The sequence below is a fragment of the Lissotriton helveticus genome, chromosome 10, assembly GCF_964261635.1.
Source record: "Lissotriton helveticus chromosome 10, aLisHel1.1, whole genome shotgun sequence".
Lineage (NCBI taxonomy): Eukaryota > Metazoa > Chordata > Amphibia > Caudata > Salamandridae > Lissotriton > Lissotriton helveticus.
The window spans coordinates 1,622,079-1,647,470 of NC_136071.1; the positions used below are offsets into that span (position 1 = coordinate 1,622,079).

The 25,392-nt window shown below is 53.1% G+C and overlaps 1 protein-coding gene across 4 annotated transcripts in view; it reads right to left on the bottom strand.

The window, feature by feature from the left end:
• The window catches only part of FAM3A (FAM3 metabolism regulating signaling molecule A), a 154,050-nt gene that overhangs the window by 75,426 nt on the left and 53,232 nt on the right, over positions 1–25,392 (bottom strand). For all 4 annotated transcript variants that reach the window (XM_078664496.1, XM_078664497.1, XM_078664499.1 and 1 more), the window contains exons 2-6: positions 22,972–23,050; positions 11,161–11,271; positions 3,821–3,844; positions 3,619–3,742; positions 911–969 (exon numbers count right to left, since the gene is read on the bottom strand). In XM_078664496.1, the coding sequence (XP_078520622.1) occupies positions 911–969; positions 3,619–3,742; positions 3,821–3,844; positions 11,161–11,271; positions 22,972–22,984 (331 nt within the window). In that variant the 5' untranslated portion in view covers positions 22,985–23,050. The remainder of the gene's footprint in view (positions 1–910; positions 970–3,618; positions 3,743–3,820; positions 3,845–11,160; positions 11,272–22,971; positions 23,051–25,392) is intronic.

Sequence of the window (25,392 nt, forward strand, 5' to 3'; positions counted from 1 at the left end):
CTTAATCAATTTGGAACTAAGCTCAGCAGGGAGAAGAGGAACCTCTTGAGGTCTCTCTCAGACTGGAAGGTGGGCAGACATGCACCCATGCTCCGCGAAGGACAGTCGTGACAGCCTGTGCGTGATCCACGCTCACCACCGTCACAGGCCTGGAAGGCTCTCTGTTCCCTTTCGACCACACGATGGTCCAAACCCCTCTTGGGTTGATTCTGGCCAGCGGGGCTACAAGGCCGTCCGAATGCTGGCCAACTCGGCCTCTACTGACTGCAGGCTTCAGTCAGGGTCTTTCTTTGACCCACTGTCCCCGGCTTTTGTTTTCCCCTTTGTCTAGGGGGCCTTGAAGTGCCCCATTTTCCAGGGGTCTCAGTCTGACCTCTTGCCCATGGGCCTTGGTTTGTTGCCTCGTACAGGGGTCTTTACCTACCCACAGCAGACAGCGCAGCCTGCTCTTCTTCTGAGACATGTTGCTACAGTGAGACTTTCTCCAGAGACTAACCCGGGTTGTGGCCTTGAGAGTGTTGGGGTGGTGGGGGGGGAGAGAGGTCGAGGGTCACGTAGGTTTCTACCACTGGTAAATCTCTCTCTGCATATAATCTACTTTCAAACTACAGACAAAGTACAGGCTCCGTCTCGACAGGACTCCTGGGGGGACAGTTCAGAGGGCAAGGCTGACCAAAAGGTAAACTTTTGTTAAAATTTGAACATTGTTCCAGCCAGGACAGAGAGCATATTTCTAGACTTTTGAGATCATCAAGAGTTGTAGCGTGCTACAATTTTCAGGTAAGGACTTTTATCCTTCACGCCCCCTCCCTCCCCACTGAGCCTCAGGTGAGCCAGGCAGCCTGGAGGAGTTTCCTGGCTCCTCCCAGAAGGTGCACACAGCCTTTCAAGGGTTCTGGGATTAACCTACCATTTATCAGCACCACGTTGAGCCCTCGACCCACGTTGTTCTGCACACTGCTCATCACCCTGTGTCGGGAAGAGAGGTGATGTTAGCTGGTTTTGGCATGCAGTAAAAACAAACGAGGGACAACTCCAACTGTCCCCTTGTTGTGCTCACTGGAACGTATTAGGTAGGATGAGACCTTAGTTGTGAGGACGGATGAGGAGCAGTGAGCAGGTGGCAAAGACTCCAGGGGGTGTCACCAGAGCCTGGGGAAGATCTCAGATATGAGGTACCGTGAACATCATGGACATGTGCCAGGAGTGAGGGTCAGTGAGAGGTAGGAACAGAGAGTCCAAGAGACTGGCACTGTAGGGAATGTGCAGTAGGAGCTTAGGGGGGTACAATGTAGTGATTATAGTGAGTGCGATGGACCTATCCCATGTGTGAGGTCTGATGAGAAACTGATACAAGGAGTGAGGTGCCGAGAGGCGTATACAGATACAAGGAGTGAGGTGCCGAGAGGCGTATACAGATACAAGGAGTGAGGTGCCGAGAGGCGTATACAGAAACCAGGAGTGAGGTGCAGAGAGGCGTATACAGATACAAGGAGTGAGGTGCCGAGAGGCGTATACAGATACAAGGAGGGAGTTGCCGAGAGGCGTATACAGAAACCAGGAGTGAGGTGCCAAGAGGCGTATACAGAAACCAGGAGTGAGGTGCCGAGAGGCGTATACAGATACAAGGAGTGAGGTGCAGAGAGGCGTATACAGATACCAGGAGTGAGGCGCCGAGAGGCGTATACAGATACCAGGAGTGAGGTGCCGAGAGGCATATACGGGCACCAGGAGTGAGGCGCCAAGAGGCATATACAGAAACCAGGAGTGAGGTGCCGAGAGGCGTATACGGGCACCAGGAGTGAGGCACCGAGAGGCATATACAGAAACGAGGAGGGAGGTGCAGAGAAGTATATACAGATACCAGGAGTGAGGTGCCAAGAGGCGTATACAGATACCAGGAGTGAGGTGCCAAGAGGCGTATACAGATACCAGAAGTGAGGTGCCAACAGGCGTATACAGATACCAGGAGTGAGGTGCCGAGAGGCGTATACAGAAACCAGCAGTGAGGTGCCGAGAGGCGTATACAGATACCAGGAGTGAGGTGCCAAGAGGCGTACACAGATACCAGGAATGAGGTGCCGAGAGGCGTACACAGATACCAGGAATGAGGTGCCGAGAGGCGTATACAGATACCAGGAATGAGGTGCCGAGAGGCGTACACAGATACTAGGAGTGAGGTGCCGAGAGGCGTACACAGATACCAGCAGTGAGGTGCCGAGGAGCGTATACAGATAACAGGAGTGAGGTGCCGAGAGGCGTATACAGAAATCAGCAGTGAGGTGCCGAGAGGCGTACACAGATACCAGGAATGAGGTGCCGAGAGGCGTACACAGATACTAGGAGTGAGGTGCCGAGAGGCGTACACAGATACCAGCAGTGAGGTGCCGAGGAGCGTACACAGATACCAGGAATGAGGTGCTGAGAGGGTATACAAATACCAGGAATGAGGTGCCGAGAGGCGTATACAGATACCAGGAGTGAGGTGCAGAGAGGCATATACAGATACCAGGAGTGAGGTGCCGAGAGGCGTATACAGATACCAGGAGTGAGGTGCCGAGAGGCGTACACAGATACTAGGAATGAGGTGCCGAGAGGTGTATACAGATACCAGGAGTGAGGTGCCGATAGGCGTATACAGACACCAGGAATGTGGTGCCGAGAGGCGTACACAGATACCAGGAGTGAGGTGCCGAGAAACGTACACAGAAACCAGGAATGAGGTGCCGAGAGGTGTATACAGATACCAGGAGTGAGGTGCCGATAGGCGTATACAGGCACCAGGAATGAGGTGCCGAGAGGCGTACACAGATACCAGGAGTGAGGTGCTGAGAAACGTACACAGAAACCAGGAGTGAGGTGCAGAGAGGCATATACAGATACCAGGAGTGAGGTGCCGAGAGGCGTATACAGATACCAGGAGTGAGGTGCCGAGAGGCGTACACAGATACCAGGAGTGAGGTGCCAGGAGGCGTATACAGATACCAGAAGGAAGGTGCAGAGAGGCATATATGGGCACCAGGAATGAGGTGCCAAGAGGCGTATACAGATACCAGAAGTGAGGTGCCAAGAGGCGTATACAGAAACCAGGAGTGAGGTGCCAAGAGGCGTATACAGAAACCAGGAGTGAGGTGCCAAGAGGCGTATACAGATACGAGACGAGGTGAAGTGAGAGCCAGGGGCAGATACCAGACGAGGTGAAGTGAGAGCCAGGGGCAGATACCAGGCGAGGTGAAGTGAGGGCTAGGGGGCAGATACCAGGCGAGGTGAAGTGAGGGCTAGGGGGCAGATACCAGACGAGGTGAAGTGAGAGCCGGGGGCAGGTACCAGGCGAGGTGAAGTGAGGGCTAGGGGGCAGATACCAGGCGAGGTGAAGTGAGAGCCGGGGGCAGATACCAGACGAGGTGAAGTGAGAGCCGGGGGCAGGTACCAGGCGAGGTGAAGTGAGGGCTAGGGGCAGATACCAGAGGAGAGGTTGAGTTTTGCAGATCCCAGGGGTGAGGTGCAGACAGGCCGGGGGGGAGAGCAGGATTACGGTGCAGTTAAAGGTCGGGGTCTGGGTGAGGTGCAGTTAAAGGTCGGGGTCTGGGTGAGGCGTCTGTAAATGAAGAAACTTACATTCTATCCTCAAAGCAGAGCTTAGGTCCAATGACGTTAGCCGCCCCACTCACGACGCGGAAGGAGAAGTGCTGATCTGGGCAGGCCTGGGGGAGGCCACACTTGTGTCTCTTTGGTTTGGCATCTGAGGGAGACAAGATGGTCAGAAAACACTGAAATACAAGACACAGGGAGAAATATCTCTCGTGCACTGCATGCTCACCTGGAGCTGGGGAATTCTCAGGCCCTGTGAAAAGAAGGAAAGCGGAAGGATTCAGAACAATGGTTTATAACCAGAGGCAGGTCACATGCAGTCTAAGATGACCAGAACCAGATCACAATCTGCTTTACATACATAGACCCACATCAGTTTCCTGGCAGAACAAGGGCCACGAAGACGAGGACACACAGACTGGGCCAGGGAGACTTGGACACACAGACTGGGCCAGGGAGACCGTGGACACACCGACTGGGCCACGAAGACTTGGACACACAGACTGGGCCAAGAAGACTTTGTTGGACTTGGCCCGCAGGGCAGGTTCACCCCTAAACTTTTTGCTTTTATGTGTGACCCTGTGTCAGTGATTTTGGGTCTCTGCGCACTTTTCCCTGGGGCCCAGAGTGAAAGTGCGTGCGTGTAGTATGGCTGGCCTGCCCTCCCATAGGAATGCATGGGGAATGTGTGTGTCCCTGGTAGTTCCTGATGCGTGGGGAGTGCAGGCTCGAGTTTAGTATGTGTAAACTCGTGAGAGTGAATGCTGCGAGATGGTGTCCGCCCCTCCCCCGGTAGCGCGACCTCGCGCCCTTGTGTTCAGAGCCAGAGAGGCTCTTAGGGGGCATTTTTGGGCAATTCGAGTCCCCAAGAGGGGGACTCCAACCCGAGCCTGAAAGGCTCTTGCTGCCATTTGTCGTCCTGAGTCCCCAGAGGGGGGACTCCACCGAAGCGCCCCCACGTGTTCGAGGGTCCCCCGTGAGGGGCCCCGACGCCCACATCCTTGTTGAGGAGCCCAGAGAGGCTCCTGGGGGCCATTTGTTCTTTGAGCCCAGAGAGGCTCTGAGGGTGCCATTCCCCCGTGAGGGACCCCAACAGCCCAGTGAGGCTGCACCTTTTTGGTTGTGAGCCCTGAGAGGCTCGAGGGGGCAGATTGCTTTACGAGCCCCAGAGAGGCTCCAACGTTGCCCTAACTTTCCCTGAACCAGTTGCCCAGCACTTTGTGGGCAACTGCTACGTTTAGGCCCTGACATTGGGACACAGGGACTGTCACAGGTGGTGACTGATCTAAGTTTTGCGCAATGTTATTGCTACACCTCTGAATGTTAATGCATCATGTGTTTTGTTTTTACACCCCTACAGGTATTGTGATGTGTAGGTGGTTGCTTTCTCCCTAGTACAGGTGGTGCTAGTGAGGTCCTGTTACCAGTGATTACTGGTTGTGTGCTCTATTTTTATATTGTGTGCTACACTGATTTTACTTTCTAAAGTGCTATTTCTGAAAGTATTATTTCTAAAAGTGCTGATACCCCTGACAGTGGTCCAAGTGGCCCTGTCCTGTACAAATATCCCTTGTAAATTCTGCCCGTGCCTGTTGGCACAGTGTAACAAGATGTGTGTTTTATCTGATGTATATTTATTATAATACAAAGGCTATTTTTATATAACCTTGTGTGGAGTTTTCCTTTGTGGTGGGCCTTTGGTTGTTGTTGCTGGGGTGCATGCACAAATACTTAACTTACATCGCCTCCAAGTTTAGCCTTGCTGCTCGCGCCACGTTACCTAGAGGGTGAGTAGGGGTTATCTTGGCGTGTAACTCCCTTGCCCTGACTTGGGTGTGGTGGTCTCTGACTGACTTTGGCGAAAGCCCTGGCCAGCCAGGGATCCCATTTCCAACAGACTTGGACACACAGACTGGGCCACGAAGACGTGGACACACAGACTGGGCCACGAAGACGTGGACACACAGACTGGGCCACGAAGACTTGGACACACAGACTGGGCCAGGAAGACTTGGACACACAGACTGGGCCAGGAAGACTTGGACACACAGACTGGGCCAGGAAGACTTGGACACACAGACTGGGCCAGGAAGACTTGGAAACACAGAGTGGGCCACGAAGACTTGGACACACAGACTGGGCCAAGAAGACTTGGAAACACAGAGTGGCCACGAAGACTTGGACACACAGACTGGGCCACGAAGACTTGGACACACAGACTGGGCCAAGAAGACTTGGACACACAGACTGGGCCAAGAAGACTTGGACACACAGACTGGGCCAAGAAGACGTGGACACACAGACTGGGCCAAGAAGACGTGGACACACAGACTGGGCCAAGAAGACGTGGACACACAGACTGGGCCAGAAAGACTTGGACACACAGACTGGGCCACCAAGACTTGGACACAAAGCCTGGGCCACGAAGACTTAGACACAAAGCCTGGGCCACCAAGACTTGGTCACGCAGACTGAGCAACGAAGACTTGGACACACAGACTGGGCCCGGAAGACTTGGACACACAGACTGTGCCAGGGAGACCTTTTCACACAGCCTGGGCCAGGGCAACACAGAGGACAACAATGCTGCCTTGTTAGGTGCAGATAAAAACAGAGGAATAAAGAACCATAGACGTTCCACACTGGGTCAGGACACACAGTCACTCTGGGAAAGGGAGACACAGACAACCACACAAGACCAGAGAGACACACAGCCACAAGTGGAGGGGGACACATGCACAGCCATCGGTTGGAAGATACAACCACTGCGACACAGCCAGGGAGACAGACAGCCACACAAGCTAAAGGAAACACACACACAACCACATGAGGATAGAACACAAACAGCCAGTCTGGGGCAGGACAGTGTGAAATGGACACCCACACTAGAGCAGGGAGATGTGGACGCCCACACTGGGGCAGGGAGATGTGGACGCCCACACTGGGGCAGGGAGATGTGGACGCCCCCACTAGGGCAGGGAGATGTGGATGTCCACACTGGGGCAGGGAGATGTGGACGTCCACACTGGGGCAGGGAGATGTGGACGTCCACACTGGGGCAGGGAGATGTGGACGCCCACACTGGGGCAGGGAGATGTGGACGCCCACACTAGGGCAGGGAGATGTGAACGCCCACACTGGGGCAGGGAGATGTGAACGCCCACACTAGGGCAGGGAGATGTGGGCGCCCACACTAGGGCAGGGAGATGTGGACGCCCACACTAGGGCAGGGAGATGTGGACGCCCACACTGGGGCAGGGAGATGTGGACGCCCACACTAGGTCAAGGAGATGTGGACGCCCACACTAGGGCAGGGAGATGTGAACGCCCACACTGGGGCAGGGAGATGTGAACGCCCACACTGGGGCAGGGAGATGTGGACGCCCACACTAGGGCAGGGAGATGTGGACGCCCACACTGGGGCAGGGAGATGTGGACGCCCACACTAGGGCAGGGAGATGTGGACGCCCACACTGGGGCAGGGAGATGTGGACGCCCACACTGGGGCAGGGAGATGTGGACGCCCACACTGGGGCAGGGAGATGTGGACGCCCACACTGGGGCAGGGAGATGTGGACGCCCACACTAGGGCAGGGAGATGTGGACGCCCACACTGGGGCAGGGAGATGTGCACGTCCACACTAGGGCAGGGAGATGTGAACGCCCACACTGGGGCAGGGAGATGTGGACACCCACACTGGGGCAGGGAGATGTGGACGCCCACACTAGGGCAGGGAGATGTGGACGTCCACACTAGGGCAGGGAGATGTGGACGCCCACACTGGGGCAGGGAGATGTGGACGCCCACACTAGGGCAGGGAGATGTGGACGTCCACACTAGGGCAGGGAGATGTGGACGCCCACACTAGGGCAGGGAGATGTGGACGCCCACACTGGGGCAGGGAGATGTGGACGCCCACACTGGGGCAGGGAGATGTGGACGCCCACACTGGGGCAGGGAGATGTGGACGCCCACACTAGGGCAGGGAGATGTGGACGCCCACACTAGGGCAGGGAGATGTGGACACCCACACTAGGGCAGGGAGATGTGGACGCCCACACTAGGGCAGGGAGATGTGGACGCCCACACAGAAGCAGGGAAACAAGGACAGTTGTATGTCACAATATCGAGTACCAAAATATAGACTTGCATTAATGTGGAGTGTAGCCTACCACTGTATCATACATGAGAGTATGTGCAGGCAAGTGTAGACTTACTGTTTTTAAGTCTCGGAACCGTGAAGACATACGTATTGTCAAGGTAAGTAAATGTGAAAGGGGGGAGGTCTATCGAAGAGCCATGTCTTGAGGTCCCTCGTGAAGTTGGGGAGGGATGTTGTTTGTCTGATGTGGAGCGGAAGGGCGTTCCAGGCTCTGGCTGCGAGAAAGGAGAAGGAGCGGCCTCCTGATCTGGTCTTCCTGGTGCGGGGGACCACGGCGTGAGAGAGCCGGGCTGATCATAGGGTACTTTGAAGTGAGTGGAATGTGAGTCGGATATTTGGGTATGCTGGCCTGGTGTTGTGGAGGGCTTTGTGTGCGCAGGTGAGATTCTTGAAGGTGATTCTTGCCTCGGTGGGGAGCCAGTGTAGTGTGCGCAGGTGCTGGGTGAGGTGGCAGTGTCGTGGCAGGTTGAGGATTAGTCTGGCGGCGGCATTTTGGATGTTTTGAAGTTTGCGCTTTAGGGTTTTTGTTGATTCCGGCATAGAGTGCGTTGCCGTAGTTAAGTCTGCTGGGGATGAGGGCGTGTGTGACGGTCTTTCTATGTTCGAGGGGGATCCAATGGAAGGTCTTACGTAGGAGGCGGAGGGTGTGGAAGCAGGAGGCTGCAATGGATTTGATCTGGCGGTCCATTTTGAGTTCGGAGTCAAGGATGATTCCCAGGTTGCGTGCGTGGTCAGTGGGGGTAGGCGGGATTGCGGGAGGGCCACCAGGTGTGGTTCCAGGCGTCTGGTGTGGGTCCATGAGGACTACTTATGTTTGTTTTGTCTGTGTTGAGTTGTAGACAGTTGCTCTTCATCCATTTGGCAACTGCTTCCAGGCCTTCATGATATAGCGGTAGTCGATATTCTGCACTTGATGTCATTCCAAGCTGATGTCTTGGTAGAAACTATGACACAGACATCTCATTGCCCATATCCCCATCCACGGAACTCTTCTCAATCTTCATTCCTCCAACTCCTTTGCCTTGTTCCGTTATGATGCATTTCCACCAAATGTCTGCTGCAAACTGGTTTTGACTGGACACTGGAACTGTAAATTGTTGTCACTCTTCAAGCTGGTCAACCCTCTTGGTCGCCTCTCCGTGCCTGAGGTAACGCCGCCTTCATCTACTGCTGCAGACACCTCTATTGAAAGCTGAGCCCCTCCACGAAGGCCACTGCCCATCTTAGAACAAGCAACCTCTCCAGAAGGTCAGACGTTACTGCTCCTCTGCAGAGATCAGATGTTACTGCTCCTCTGCAGAGATCAGATGTTACTGCTCCTCTCCAGAAGGTCAGATGTTCCTGCTCCTCTGCAGAGATCAGATGTTTCTGCTTCTCTCCAGAAGGTCAGATGTTCCTGCTCCTCTGCAGAGATCAGATGTTCCTGCTCCTCTGCAGAGATCAGATGTTCCTGCTCCTCTCCAGAAGGTCAGATGTTCCTGCTCCTCTGCAGAGATCAGATGTTCCTGCTCCTCTGCAGAGATCAGATGTTCCTGCTCCTCTCCAGAAGGTCAGATGTTCCTGCTCCTCTGCAGAGATCAGATGTTACTGCTCCTCTGCAGAGATCAGATGTTACTGCTCCTCTGCAGAGATCAGATGTTCCTGCTCCTCTGCAGAGATCAGATGTTACTGCTCCTCTGCAGAGATCAGATGTTCCTGCTCCTCTCCAGAAGGTCAGATGTTCCTGCTCCTCTGCAGAGATCAGATGTTACTGCTCCTCTGCAGAGATCAGATGTTCCTGCTCCTCTGCAGAGATCAGATGTTCCTGCTCCTCTGCAGAGATCAGATGTTACTGCTCCTCTGCAGAGATCAGATGTTACTGCTCCTCTGCAGAGATCAGATGTTCCTGCTCCTCTGCAGAGATCAGATGTTCCTGCTCCTCTGCAGAGATCAGATGTTACTGCTCCTCTGCAGAGATCAGATGTTACTGCTCCTCTGCAGAGATCAGATGTTACTGCTCCTCTGCAGAGATCAGATGTTACTGCTCCTCTGCAGAGATCAGATGTTACTGCTCCTCTGCAGAGATCAGATGTTACTGCTCCTCTGCAGAGATCAGATGTTCCTGCTCCTCTCCAGAAGGTCAGATGTTCCTGCTCCTCTCCAGAAGGTCAGATGTTCCTGCTCCTCTCCAGAAGGTCAGATGTTCCTGCTCCTCTCCAGAAGGTCAGATGTTCCTGCTCCTCTGCAGAGATCAGATGTTACTGCTCCTCTGCAGAGATCAGATGTTACTGCTCCTCTGCAGAGATCAGATGTTACTGCTCCTCTGCAGAGATCAGATGTTACTGCTCCTCTCCAGAAGGTCAGATGTTCCTGCTCCTCTGCAGAGATCAGATGTTCCTGCTCCTCTGCAGAGATCAGATGTTACTGCTCCTCTGCAGAGATCAGATGTTCCTGCTCCTCTGCAGAGATCAGATGTTCCTGCTCCTCTGCAGAGATCAGATGTTACTGCTCCTCTGCAGAGATCAGATGTTACTGCTCCTCTGCAGAGATCAGATGTTCCTGCTCCTCTGCAGAGATCAGATGTTACTGCTCCTCTGCAGAGATCAGATGTTCCTGCTCCTCTCCAGAAGGTCAGATGTTACTGCTCCTCTGCAGAGATCAGATGTTCCTGCTCCTCTGCAGAGATCAGATGTTACTGCTCCTCTGCAGAGATCAGATGTTCCTGCTCCTCTCCAGAAGGTCAGATGTTCCTGCTCCTCTGCAGAGATCAGATGTTCCTGCTCCTCTGCAGAGATCAGATGTTCCTGCTCCTCTGCAGAGATCAGATGTTCCTGCTCCTCTGCAGAGATCAGATGTTCCTGCTCCTCTGCAGAGATCAGATGTTCCTGCTCCTCTGCAGAGATCAGATGTTCCTGCTCCTCTGCAGAGATCAGATGTTCCTGCTCCTCTGCAGAGATCAGATGTTCCTGCTCCTCTGCAGAGATCAGATGTTACTGCTCCTTTGCAGAGATCAGATGTTCCTGCTCCTCTGCAGAGATCAGATGTTACTGCTCCTCTGCAGAGATCAGATGTTCCTGCTCCTCTGCAGAGATCAGATGTTACTGCTCCTCTGCAGAGATCAGATGTTATTTCTCCTCTGCAGAGATCAGATGTTACAGGCTCCTTCCAGAGGCACGCCTTCCTTACCAGGTGTTAAAGACTTCCCTTTGGCTCAGACTGATGTGCCCTCTGCTGCATTACATATACCTAATCTGGAATGTAAACCCACCACAATCTGCTGTTCCATGCTTTATTTATTTTTAAGTATTTTTAAATGCATTATGACAAGTACATTAAAACACAAATCACGACACCCCTTGAACATCCCAATCGCGCCAACGTCCAGCACTGTATAACCACACATGCTTTATTGCTTAATGGTACTCACTGGTCAGCAGCTTTTGTATTCGGGGGAAAGCACCCTGGTTCCCCAGCATCACACTAGCCAAAATCCAGGTCAGACCCACACAGAGGGCGATCACCACGATACGGAGAGAACCTGTAGGAAGCAGGAAGGTTAGCTATGAATCTTACCCAAGCACAGAAAAAGTGATGGATGGAATGCTTGCATTAATCTCAGCCATGCTTTATACTGTATACTTTAGGAAGTCATGCGAAGGCACAACTACATCATACAAAGATCAGAGGAACAGAGTCATGAGCAACTTTGAGCTAATATGTGCATACGTGAATATACTTCTATAGCAACTTTACACCAGACTCACGGCTGACACACAAGGGGCGACTATTTCAAATGCAGACTGTGGTCAGATTTTTAGGGCAAACACAGAGTAAGTAGATTCGTTTTTATACCACTGCCTTCACATGCCTCCTTTGTGGCTATCCAGACAATCTGTCATGGATCCAACCCCCCTGCACCGCATTACGGCACCTGTTATAGATGCTGGTGAGTTAAGCTGGGACATTGCATTATATAAAGCAGAAAACTTGAACCAAGTTAGTATAGGTTACTTGTGTCCAAAACTTTCCAGAAGGTCAAAACAAACGAGTTTTCAAAAGAATTAAAAGTCTGCACACTGGGAATTGCTTTTACCCTTGAGAGATTTGGGTTTGGAATTTTCTAATCCAATTCCACGTGATGTTAGTACACTGGGTTGGGGTTGTCCTCCGATAAAGCATAAGAGGCGATTCAAGGGGTGCCCTGCGCGGCTGCTTTCCAAAGCAGGGAATAATCAGGGGCATTCAGGTGATTAAAAGGAGAATACAGAGGACTCCCATGTTAACCCACAGTTTTATGTTGAGTCGAGCGAGGGCAGCTGATCCCCTAATACTGAACTTGGATGACATTTTATTCACGTCCCAAAGCAAACTGATTCTTCACCAACAAAGATTTCAGACCTTCCTCCAAAGCCTTTGAGGCTTGCAAGGAGTCTTAGCAGATACTCTCAATGAAGGAGTCAAGATTTGAGGCTTGCAAGGAGTCTTAGCAGATACTCTCCGTGAAGGAGTCAAGATTCGAGGCACGCAAGGAGTCTTAGCAGATACTCTCTGTGAAGGAGTTAGGATTCGAGGCACGCAAGGAGTCTTAGCAGATACTCTCCGTGAAGGAGTCCAGATTTGAGGCTTGCAAGGAGTCTTAGCAGATATTCTCCGTGAAGGAGTTAGGATTCGAGGCACGCAAGGAGTCTTAGCAGATACTCTCCGTGAAGAAGTTAGGATTCGAGGCTTGCAAGGAGTCTAAGCAGATACTCCCCGTGAAGGAGTCAAGATTCGAGGCACGCAAGGAGTCTTAGCAGATACTCTCCATGAAGGAGTCAGGATTCGAGGCATGCAAGGAGTCTTAGCAGATACTCTCCGTGAAGGAGTCCAGATTTGAGGCTTGCAAGAAGTCTTAGCAGATACTCTCCGTGAAGGAGTTAGGATTCGAGGCACGCAAGGAGTCTTAGCAGATACTCTCCGTGAAGGAGTTAGGATTCGAGGCTTGCAAGGAGTCTTAGCAGATACTCTCCGTGAAGGAGTTAGGATTCGAGGCACGCAAGGAGTCTTAGCAGATACTCTCCGTGAAGGAGTTAGGATTCGAGGCTTGCAAGGAGTCTTAGCAGATACTCTCCGCGAAAGAGTCAGGATTCGACGCACGCAAGGAGTCTTAGCAGATACTCTCCATGAAGGAGTCAGGATTCGAGGCACGCAAGGAGTCTTAGCAGACACGCTCCGTGAAGGAGTTAGGATTCGAGGCATGCAAGGAGTCTTAGCAGATACTCTCCGTGAAGGAGTCAGGATTCGAGGCACGCAAGGAGTCTTAGCAGATACTCTCCGTGCAGAAGTCAAGATTTGAGGCATTCAAGGAGTCTTAGCAGATACTCTCCATGAAGGATTTAGGATTCGAGGCTTGCAAGGAGTCTTAGCAGATACTCTCTGTGAAGGAGTTAGGATTCGAGGCATGCAAGGAGTCTTAGCAGATACTCTCCGTGAAGGAGTCAAGATTTGAGGCTTGCAAGGAGTCTTAGCAGATACTCTCCGTGAAGGAGTCAAGATTTGAGGCTTGCAAGGAGTCTTAGCAGATACTCTCCGTGAAGGAGTCAAGATATGAGGCTTGCAAGGAGTCTTAGCAGATACTCTCTGTGAAGGAGTTAGGATTCGAGGCTTGCAAGGAGTCTTAGCAGATACGCTCCGTGAAGGAGTCAGGATTCGAGGCTTGCAAGGAGTCTTAGCGGATACTCTTCGTGAAGGAGTCAAGATTTGAGGCTTGTAAGGAGTCTTAGCAGATACTCTCCATGAAGGAGTCCAGATTTGAGGCTTGCAAGGAGTCTTAGTAGATACTCTCTGTGAAGGAGTTAGGATTCGAGGCACGCAAGGAGTCTTAGCGGATACTCTCTGTGAAGGAGTTAGGATTCGAGGCATGCAAGGAGTCTTAGCAGATACTCTCCGGGAAGGAGTCGAGATTCGAGGCATGCAAGGAGTCTTAGCAGATACTCTCCGTGAAGGAGTCAAGATTTGATGCTTGTAAGGAGTCTTAGCAGATGCGCTCCGTCAAGGAGTCAGGATTCGAGGCACGCAAGGAGTCTTAGCAGACCCGCTCCGTGAAGGAGTCAGGATTCGAGGCACGCAAGGAGTCTTAGCAGATACGCTCCGTAAAGGAGTTAGGATTCGAGGCATTCAAGGAGTCTTAGCAGATACTCTCCGTGAAGGAGTTAGGATTTGAGGCTTGCAAGGAGTCTTAGCAGACACGCTCCGTGAAGGAGTCAGGATTCGAGGCACGCAAGGAGTCTTAGCAGATACGCTCCGTAAAGGAGTTAGGATTCGAGGCATGCAAGGAGTCTTAGCAGATACTCTCCGTGAAGGAGATAGGATTCGAGGGACGCAAGGAGTCTTAGCAGATACTCTCCGTGAAGGAGTCAGGATTCGAGGCTTGCAAGGAGTCTTAGCAGATACTCTCCATGAAGGAGTCAAGATTTGAGGCTTGTAAGGAGTCTTAGCAGATACTCCCTATGAAAGAGTTAGGATTCGAGGCACGCAAGGAGTCTTAGCAGATACTCTCCGTGAAGGAGTCAAGATTTGAGGCTTGCAAGGAGTCTTAGCAAATACGCTCCGTGAAGGAGTCAGGATTTGAGGCTTGTAAGGAGTCTTAGCAGATACTCCCTATGAAAGAGTTAGGAATCGAGGCACGCAAGGAGTCTTAGCAGATACGCTCCGTGAAGGAGTTAGGATTCGAGGCTTGCAAGGAGTCTTAGCAGATACTCCCTATGAAAGAGTTAGGATTCGGGGCTTGCAAGGAGTCTTAGCAGATACTCTCCGTGAAGGAGTTAGGATTCAAGGCTTGCAAGGAATCTTAGCAGATACGCTCCGTGAAGGAGTTAGGATTCGAGGCTTGTAAGGAGTCTTAGCAGATACTCTCCGTGAAGGAGTTAGGATTCGAGGCATGCAAGGAGTCTTAGCACATACGCTCCGTGAAGGAGTCAGGATTCGAGGTATGCAAGGAGTCTTAGCAGATACTCTCCGTGAGGGAGTTATAACTCGAGGCTTGCAAGGGGTGTGTGATGCTTCAACCCAGGAGGCTGGAGTGCTGTGTATCGGTGGAGACATGTAGGGGAGCGCATTCTGTGTGTCGGTGGATACATGTAGGGGAGCGCGTTCTGTGTATCGGTGGAGACATGTAGGGGAGCGCATTCTGTGTGTCGGTGGATACATGTAGGGGAGCACATTCTGTGTATCGGTGGATACATGTAGCGGAGCGCATTCTGTGTGTCGGTGGATACATGTAGGGGAGCGCATTCTGTGTGTCGGTGGATACATGTAGGGGAGCGCATTCTGTGTGTCGGTGGATACATGTAGGGGAGCGCATTCTGTGTGTCGGTGGATACATGTAGCAGAGCGCATTCTGTGTGTCGGTGGATACCTGTAGGGGAGCGCATTCTGTGTGTCGGTGGATACATATAGGGGAGCGCATTCTGTGTGTCGGTGGATACATGTAGGGGAGCGCATTCTGTGTGTCGGTGGATACATGTAGGGGAGCGCATTCTGTGTGTCGGTGGATACATGTAGCGGAGCGCATTCTGTGTGTCGGTGGATACATGTAGGGGAGCGCATTCTGTGTGTCGGTGGATACATGTAGGGGAGCGCATTCTGTGTGTCGGTGGATACATGTAGCGGAGCGCATTCTGTGTGTCGGTGGATACATGTAGCGGAGCGCATTCTGTGTGTCGGTGGATTCATGTAGGGGAGCGCATTCTGTGTGTCGGTGGATACATGTAGGGGAGCGCATTCTGTGTGTCGGTGGATACATGTAGGGGAGCGCATTCTGTGTGTCGGTGGATACATGTAGGGGAGCGCATTCTGTGTGTTGGTGGATACATGTAGGGGAGCGCATTCTGTGTGTTGGTGGATACATGTAGGGGAGCGCATTCTGTGTGTCGGTGGATACATGTAGGGGAGCGCATTCTGTGTGTCGGTGGATACATGTAGGGGAGCGCATTCTGTGTGTTGGTGGATACATGTAGGGGAGCGCATTCTGTGTGTCGGTGGATACATGTAGGGGAGCACGTTCTGTGTGTCAGTGGATACATGTAGCGGAGCGCGTTCTGTGTGTCGGTGGATACATGTAGGGGAGCGCATTCTGTGTGTCGGTGGATACATGTAGGGGAGCACGTTCTGTGTGTCAGTGGATACATGTAGCGGAGCGCATTCTGTGTGTCGGTGGATACATGTAGGGGAGCGCGTTCTGTGTGTCGGTGGATACATGTAGGGGAGCGCATTCTGTGTGTCGGTGGATACATGTAGGGGAGCGCATTCTGTGTGTCGGTGGATACATGTAGGGGAGCGCATTCTGTGTGTCGGTGGATACATGTAGGGGAGCGCATTCTGTGTGTCGGTGGATACATGTAGGGGAGCGCATTCTGTGTGTCGGTGGATACATGTAGGGGAGTGCATTCTGTGTGTCGGTGGATACATGTAGCGGAGCGCATTCTGTGTGTTGGTGGATTCATGTAGGGGAGCGTATTCTGTGTGTCGGTGGATACATGTAGGGGAGCACGTTCTGTGTGTCGGTGGATACATGTAGGGGAGCGCATTCTGTGTGTCGGTGGATACATGTAGGGGAGCGCATTCTGTGTGTCGGTGGATACATGTAGGGGAGCGCATTCTGTGTGTCGGTGGATACATGTAGGGGAGCGCATTCTGTGTGTCGGTGGATACATGTAGGGGAGCGCATTCTGTGTGTCGGTGGATACATGTAGGGGAGCGCATTCTGTGTGTCGGTGGATACATGTAGCGGAGCGCATTCTGTGTGTCGGTGGATTCATGTAGGGGAGCGCATTCTGTGTGTCGGTGGATACATGTAGGGGAGCGCATTCTGTGTGTCGGTGGATTCATGTAGGGGAGCGCATTCTGTGTGTCGGTGGATACATGTAGGGGAGCACGTTCTGTGTGTCTGTGGATACATGTAGGGGAGCGCATTCTGTGTGTCTGTGGATACATGTAGGGGAGCGCATTCTGTGTGTCGGTGGATACATGTAGGGGAGCGCATTCTGTGTGTCGGTGGCTACATGTAGGGGAGCGCATTCTGTGTGTCGGTGGATACATGTAGCGGAGCGCATTCTGTGTGTCGGTGGATACATGTAGGGGAGCGCATTCTGTGTGTCGGTGGATACATGTAGGGGAGCGCATTCTGTGTGTTGGTGGATACATGTAGGGGAGCGCATTCTGTGTGTCGGTGGATACATGTAGGGGAGCGCATTCTGTGTGTCGGTGGATACATGTAGGGGAGCACGTTCTGTGTGTCAGTGGATACATGTAGCGGAGCGCATTCTGTGTGTCGGTGGATACATGTAGGGGAGCGCATTCTGTGTGTCGGTGGATACCTGTAGGGGAGCGCATTCTGTGTGTCGGTGGATACATGTAGGGGAGCGCATTCTGTGTGTCGGTGGATACATGTAGGGGAGCGCATTCTGTGTGTCGGTGGATACATGTAGCGGAGCGCATTCTGTGTGTCGGTGGATACATGTAGGGGAGCGCATTCTGTGTGTCGGTGGATACATGTAGGGGAGCGCGTTCTGTGTGTCGGTGGATACATGTAGGGGAGCGCTTTCTGTGTGTCGGTGGATACATGTAGGGGAGCGCATTCTGTGTGTCGGTGGATACATGTAGGGGAGCGCATTCTGTGTGTCGGTGGATACATGTAGGGGAGCGCATTCTGTGTGTCGGTGGATACATGTAGGGGAGCACGTTCTGTGTGTCTGTGGATACATGTAGGGGAGCGCATTCTGTGTGTCGGTGGATACATGTAGGGGAGCGCATTCTGTGTGTCGGTGGATACATGTAGGGGAGCGCATTCTGTGTGTCGGTGGATACATGTAGGGGAGCGCATTCTGTGTGTCGGTGGATACATGTAGGGGAGCACGTTCTGTGTGTCTGTGGATACATGTAGGGGAGCGCATTCTGTGTGTCGGTGGATACATGTAGGGGAGCGCATTCTGTGTGTCGGTGGATACATGTAGGGGAGCGCATTCTGTGTGTCGGTGGATACATGTAGGGGAGCGCATTCTGTGTGTCGGTGGATACATGTAGGGGAGCGCATTCTGTGTGTCGGTGGATACATGTAGGGGAGCACGTTCTGTGTGTCGGTGGATACATGTAGGGGAGCACGTTCTGTGTGTCTGTGGATACATGTAGGGGAGCGCATTCTGTGTGTCGGTGGATACATGTAGGGGAGCGCATTCTGTGTGTCGGTGGATACATGTAGGGGAGCGCATTCTGTGTGTCGGTGGATACATGTAGCGGAGCGCATTCTGTGTGTCGGTGGATTCATGTAGGGGAGCGTATTCTGTGTGTCGGTGGATACATGTAGGGGAGCGCGTTCTGTGTGTCGGTGGATACATGTAGGGGAGCGCATTCTGTGTGTCGGTGGATACATGTAGGGGAGCGCATTCTGTGTGTCGGTGGATACATGTAGGGGAGCGCATTCTGTGTGTCTGTGGATACATGTAGCGGAGCGCATTCTGTGTGTCGGTGGATACATGTAGGGGAGCGTATTCTGTGTGTCGGTGGATACATGTAGGGGAGCGCGTTCTGTGTGTCGGTGGATACCTGTAGGGGAGCACGTTCTGTGTGTCAGTGGATACATGTAGGAGAGCACGTTCTGTGTGTCTGTGGATACATGTAGGGGAGCGCATTCTGTGTGTCGGTGGATACATGTAGGGGAGCGCATTCTGTGTGTCGGTGGATACCTGTAGGGGAGCACGTTCTGTGTGTCAGTGGATACATGTAGGGGAGCGCATTCTGTGTGTCAGTGGATACATGTAGGGGAGCGCATTCTGTGTGTCGGTGGATACCTGTAGGGGAGCGCATTCTGTGTGTCTGTGGATACATGTAGGGGAGCGCATTCTGTGTGTCGGTGGATACATGTAGGGGAGCGCATTCTGTGTGTCGGTGGATACCTGTAGGGGAGCACGTTCTGTGTGTCGGTGGATACCTGTAGGGGAGCGCATTCTGTGTGTCGGTGGATACATGTAGGGGAGCGCATTCTGTGTGTCGGTGGATACATGTAGGGGAGCGCATTCTGTGTGTCGGTGGATTTATGTAGGGGAGCGCATTCTGTGTGTCGGTGGATACATGTAGGGGAGCGCATTCTGTGTGTCGGTGGATACATGTAGGGGAGCGCATTCTGTGTGTCGGTGGATACATGTAGGGGAGCGCATTCTGTGTGTCGGTGAATACATGTAGGGGAGCGCATTCTGTGTGTCGGTGGATTCATGTAGGGGAGCGTATTCTGTGTGTCGGTGGATACCTGTAGGGGAGCACGTTCTGTGTGTCAGTGGATACATGTAGGGGAGCACGTTCTGTGTGTCTGTGGATACATGTAGCGGAGCGCATTCTGTGTGTCGGTGGATACCTGTAGGGGAGCACGTTCTGTGTGTCGGTGGATACCTGTAGGGGAGCACGTTCTGTGTGTCTGTGGATACATGTAGGGGAGCGCATTCTGTGTGTCGGTGGATACATGTAGGGGAGCACGTTCTGTGTGTCTGTGGATACATGTAGGGGAGCGCATTCTGTGTGTCGGTGGATACATGTAGGGGAGCGCATTCTGTGTGTCGGTGGATACATGTAGGGGAGCGCATTCTGTGTGTCGGTGAATACATGTAGGGGAGCGCATTCTGTGTGTCGGTGGATACATGTAGGGGAGCGCATTCTGTGTGTCGGTGGATACATGTAGGGGAGCGCATTCTGTGTGTCGGTGGATACATGTAGGGGAGCGCATTCTGTGTGTCGGTGGATACATGTAGGGGAGCGCATTCTGTGTGTCGGTGGATTCATGTAGGGGAGCGCATTCTGTGTGTCGGTGGATACATGTAGGGGAGCGCATTCTGTGTGTCGGTGGATACATGTAGGGGAGCGCATTCTGTGTGTCGGTGGATACATGTAGGGGAGCGCATTCTGTGTGTCGGTGGATTCATGTAGGGGAGCGCATTCTGTGTGTCGGTGGATACATGTAGGGGAGCGCATTCTGTGTGTCGGTGGATACATGTAGGGGAGCGCATTCTGTGTGTCGGTGGATACATGTAGGGGAGCGCATTCTGTGTGTCGGTGGATACATGTAGGGGAGCGCATTCTGTGTGTCGGTGGATACATGTAGGGGAGCGCATTCTGTGTGTCGGTGGATACATGTAGGGGAGCGCATTCTGTGTGTCGGTGGATACATGTAGGGGAGCGCATTCTGTGTGTCGGTGGATACATGTAGGGGAGCGCATTCTGTGTGTCGGTGGATACATGTAGGGGAGCGCATTCTGTGTGTCGGTGGATACATGTAGGGGAGCGCATTCTGTGTGTCGGTGGATACATGTAGGGGAGTAGCGGAGCGCATTCTGTGTGTCGGTGGATACATGTAGCGGAGCGCATTCTGTGTGTCGGTGGATACATGTAGGGGAGCGCATTCTGTGTGTCGGTGGATACATGTAGCGGAGCGCATTCTGTGTGTCGGTGGATACATGTAGCGGAGCGCATTCTGTGTGTCGGTGGATACATGTAGGGGAGCGCATTCTGTGTGTCGGTGGATACATGTAGCGGAGCGCATTCTGTGTGTCGGTGGATACATGTAGCGGAGCACATTCTGTGTGTCGGTGGATACATGTAGCGGAGCACATTCTGTGTGTCGGTGGATACATGTAGCGGAGCGCATTCTGTGTGTCGGTGGATACATGTAGCGGAGCACATTCTGTGTGTCGGTGGATACATGTAGGGGAGCGCATTCTGTGTGTCGGTGGATACATGTAGCGGAGCGCATTCTGTGTGTCGGTGGATACCTGTAGGGGAGCGCATTCTGTGTGTCGGTGGATACATGTAGGGGAGCGCATTCTGTGTGTCGGTGGATACATGTAGGGGAGCGCATTCTGTGTGTCGGTGGATACATGTAGGGGAGCGCATTCTGTGTGTCGGTGGATACATGTAGGGGAGCGCGTTCTGTGTGTCGGTGGATACATGTAGGGGAGCGCATTCTGTGTGTCGGTGGATACCTGTAGGGGAGCACGTTCTGTGTGTCTGTGGATACATGTAGGGGAGCGCATTCTATGTGTCGGTGGATACCTGTAGGGGAGCACGTTCTGTGTGTCGGTGGATACATGTAGGGGAGCGCATTCTGTGTGTCTGTGGATACATGTAGGGGAGCACATTCTGTGTGTCTGTGGATACATGTAGGGGAGCGCATTCTGTGTGTCTGTGGATACATGTAGGGGAGCACATTCTGTGTGTCTGTGGATACATGTAGGGGAGCGCATTCTGTGTGTCGGTGGATACCTGTAGGGGAGCGCATTCTGTGTGTCGGTGGATACATGTAGGGGAGCACGTTCTGTGTGTCGGTGGATACATGTAGGGGAGCGCATTCTGTGTGTCGGTGGATACATGTAGGGGAGCGCATTCTGTGTGTCGGTGGATACATGTAGGGGAGCGCATTCTGTGTGTCGGTGGATACATGTAGGGGAGTGCATTCTGTGTGTCGGTGGATACCTGTAGGGGAGCGCATTCTGTGTGTCGGTGGATACATGTAGGGGAGCGCATTCTGTGTGTCTGTGGATACATGTAGGGGAGCGCATTCTGTGTGTCGGTGGATTCATGTAGGGGAGCGCATTCTGTGTGTCGGTGGATACATGTAGGGGAGCGCATGAGCATCTGTGTATGGTTATTTTCACAATTCCTAGCTTTTCTTGAGGGAAGGGGTGGACTTATGGATCCGCGTGCACTTGCCTAACCTCCCACCCTGGCTTCTCCATGCGAGTCTTTGGCGCTCCTGAAGGCCACCTGCCCATCTCTGGAGCAGCCGGTGCACCTCCCATGCTCAATGAATGTCTGTGGTTTTGCAGAAACTGGGAAGCAGAGGCAGGTGGTGAGTAGCAGAGACGGTGATCCTCGCTTCCACTATAGGTGTGAACTACTCCAAGGGCCCCCTAACTATACGACCTTTGCCCTGGTTGGAACCCCCTCTCTGGTCTGGTTCGTGAGTTTGTGTTACTTGATTTTGGGGAGTGTTCTTTGAATCTCATCCACTAGGGCTCAAAGCCACGTGTTGTTCAGCTGTGCACCAAAGCCACTGAGAACCAGGGGAGAAGTGAGGCCAACCACAGCCAGCTTGATATAATGTGGAATGTTATCTGGCACTTATTGACCAAAGCAACTAAGTCTACAGCAACCAGAGAGATCATAAAGTCTACCGACAACACGCAAAGTCTCTCCTACAGACTACGACTGGCAATATGGAGGACTCCCATCTTACTGTAGACCCTAGAGGTACTTGGGGTCACATCTAGGCCTCAGGATGATCTATAATCATCTATTTTTGTGTCTATCATAATTTTTACTGCCCTACTTGGAGCCAGAATCTGCTGCTCGACTCACTACCCCTGGACAGAGAGCATCCAGTGCATGCCACCCTGCTCCTGGAGAGCGAGCCCCAGCGTGGCTCCCTGCTCCTGGAGAGCGAGCCCCGGCGTGGCTCCCTGCTCCTGGAGAGCGAGCCCCGGCGTGGCTCCCTGCTCCTGGAGAGCGAGCCCCGGCGTGGCTCCCTGCTCCTGGAGAGCGAGCCCCGGCGTGGCTCCCTGCTCCTGGAGAGCGAGCCCCGGCGTGGCTCCCTGCTCCTGGAGAGCGAGCCCCAGCGTGGCCCAGACCCTGGAGTCTGACCAGACTCAGATTTGAAAATGTACTTGCAGCAGTAAACCGGAGTCCAGACTCCTCGAACAAGCGGAGTCCGCAGACTTACGTTGACGTTTAATTTGCAACCATGAGGACCCTGGGCCAAGGTTAGGGACACAAGTGTTCACCCAAAAGTACTAGGTACAGTGGATTTTCAAAGCAATGCCTCCTGCTGGGCATTTGCCTTTACTGCTCTTGAGATTTACTGTGCTATGACTGCACCCAGCATCCAAGCACCTCCCAAAGTAAGTACTGAGAGTTCAACAACATCTGCTGCTGGGGAGTCTGGGGACTGATGGTCCCTGGGAAAGGAGGAGAAAGGACAGCGCCCCTCACTGGTAGGGCCTGGGACTCTCAGCCAGCCCGGGAGGTTGAGAAAAGGTCTGAAGCAATGATGGGAAAGGACTATGCTGTACATTGGGCCTTGAGAGGGGTTCTGGTAGTCTAGGTGCATGGTGCAGAAGAAGTGTTACAGAGGAGGCATGGACTCAGCAGCTCAGTAGACAGACACCACCCACATACTCTTATCAGAAAATGCATCTTTAGTAGAGAGAATGACTATTACCTGCCAGCCGCATAATGCAAGATGGGTCAGTGCCTGCCTGGCCCAAGGACACGTAGCCACATCAAGGACAGACGTCTGTCTGCAAAGGGAGAGAAAGAACAAAGTGAGCAAGTAGCTTATCTGGACAGGAGACTTCAAACCTAGAACATGTCAGGAAAGGATTAGGAAAAACAGCTGCCACAGAAGACAGTGAAATTCGGCTGTACCCAAATCTGTACCCTCCATGACAAAGCTCGGACCCATGTCTACCTTCCAAGACAACGCTCTGTCTCCACTGACACAGCTCTTCCCAGGTCTGCCCTCCACTGACACAGCTCTGCCCCATACCCTTCCTCCACTGACACAGCTCTGCCTCATGTCCTCCCTTCACGGACACAGCTCTGCCCCATGTCTGCCCTCCACTGACACAGCTCTGCCCCATGTCTGCCCTTCCTCCACTGGCACAGCTCTGCCCCATGCCCTCCCTCCACTGACACAGCTCTGCCCCATTCCCTCCCTCCACTGACACAGCTCTGCCCCATATCGCCCCTCCACTTATGCAACTCTGCCCCATGTCTGCCCTTCACCGACACAGCGCTTTCCATGTCCTCCCTTCACCGACACAGCTCTGCCCCATGTCCGCCCTTCACTGACACAGCATTGCCCCATGTCGGCCCTCCACCGACACAGCTCTGCCCCATGTCCTCCCTTCACCGACACAGCTCTGCCCCATGTCTGCCCTTCACTGACACAGCATTGCCCCATGTCGGCCCTTCACCGACACAGCTCTGCCCCATGTCCTCCCTACACCGACACAGCTCTGCCCCATGTCTGCCCTTCACCGACACAGCTCTGCCCCATGCCTGCCCGTCACAGACACAGCTCTGCCCCATGTCTGCCCTTCACCGACACAGCTCTGCCCCATGCCTGCCCGTCACAGACACAGCTCTGCCCCATGCCTGCCCGTCACAGACACAGCTCTGCCCCATGTCTGCCCTTCACCGACACAGCTCTGCCCCATGTCTGCCCTTCACCGACACAGCTCTGCCCCATGTCCGCCCTTCACTGACACAGCATTGCCCCATGTCGGCCCTTCACCGACACAGCTCTGCCCCATGTCCTCCCTTCACCGACACAGCTCTGCCCCATGTCCTCCCTTCACCGACACAGCTCTGCCCCATGTCTGCCCTTCACCGACACAGCTCTGCCCCATGCCTGCCCGTCACCGACACAGCTCTGCCCCATGTCTGCCCTTCACCGACACAGCTCTGCCCCATGTCTGCCCTTCACCGACACAGCTCTGCCCCATGTCCGCCCTTCACTGACACAGCTCTGCCCCATGTCCGCCCTTCACCGACACAGCTCTGCCCCATGTCTGCCCTTCACCGACACAGCTCTTCCCCATGTCTGCCCTTCACCGACACAGCTCTGCCCCATGTCCGCCCTTCACTGACACAGCTCTGCCCCATGTCTGCCCTTCACGGTCACAGCATTGCCCCATGCCTGCCCGTCACAGACACAGCTCTGCCCCATGCCTGCCCGTCACCGGCACAGCTCTACCCTATGTCTGCCCGTCACCGGCACAGCTTTGCCTCACTTGTGCTCTCCATTGTTACAGCTGTGCCCCACACCTGGCCTCCATTGTTACAGTTGTGGCCCTTGTCTAGCCTCCATTGATACAGATGTGGCCCTTGTGTGACCTCCATCGACACACATGGCCCATATTCGACATTCTACCCTATTCTTGCTCTCCACAAACCCAGCTCTGCCTCACAGCTGTGCTACCTGTATGCCCTCCACCAACACATCTGTAATCCATGAACAGAGCTCTGCCCCATGTCTGTGCTCTGGCAGCATAACTCTGCCCCATTTATAAACTCCAACCACACATCTAAGTTCCATCTCTGTTCTCACCTGACACAGATGTAATAAATCTCAAGGCCAATGATGGTCTTCTCATATCAACGGATTCCAAAAATAATTGCTTAACCAACCATTGCCACTACAATGATCACTGCAATCCTAGTGTGTGCAAAGAATCAAACATGAATGGACAGTGCCCAGAAAGTACAAAGTAGCAGGTGAGTAGCGCCCACTCACAGGCCAACATTCCTCTCACATCAGAACTGTTGAAAGCCTGAGGCTCTCACCCGAAGGGGCAGGATTGAATCTGGTGTCCTCTCCTCATTTAGGACACAGCGTCTGCCTGACTGGGCTCACCTTGTAGGAGCTATCTTGACGTGGGGTCCTTAATATAATGATGTCAAATGATCGAGTGGGACCACACTCATTTATTTCAGGGTTCCAAAGAGAAGATTAAAACACACAAGATCTTTGGAATGACTTCTGTCTTACATCTTAAAAGATAAACATGTTGCGGCATCTATTAAACCAAACCCGCTCAATGGTATTCATCAGGACTAGAACTCCCTGCAGCTTTCC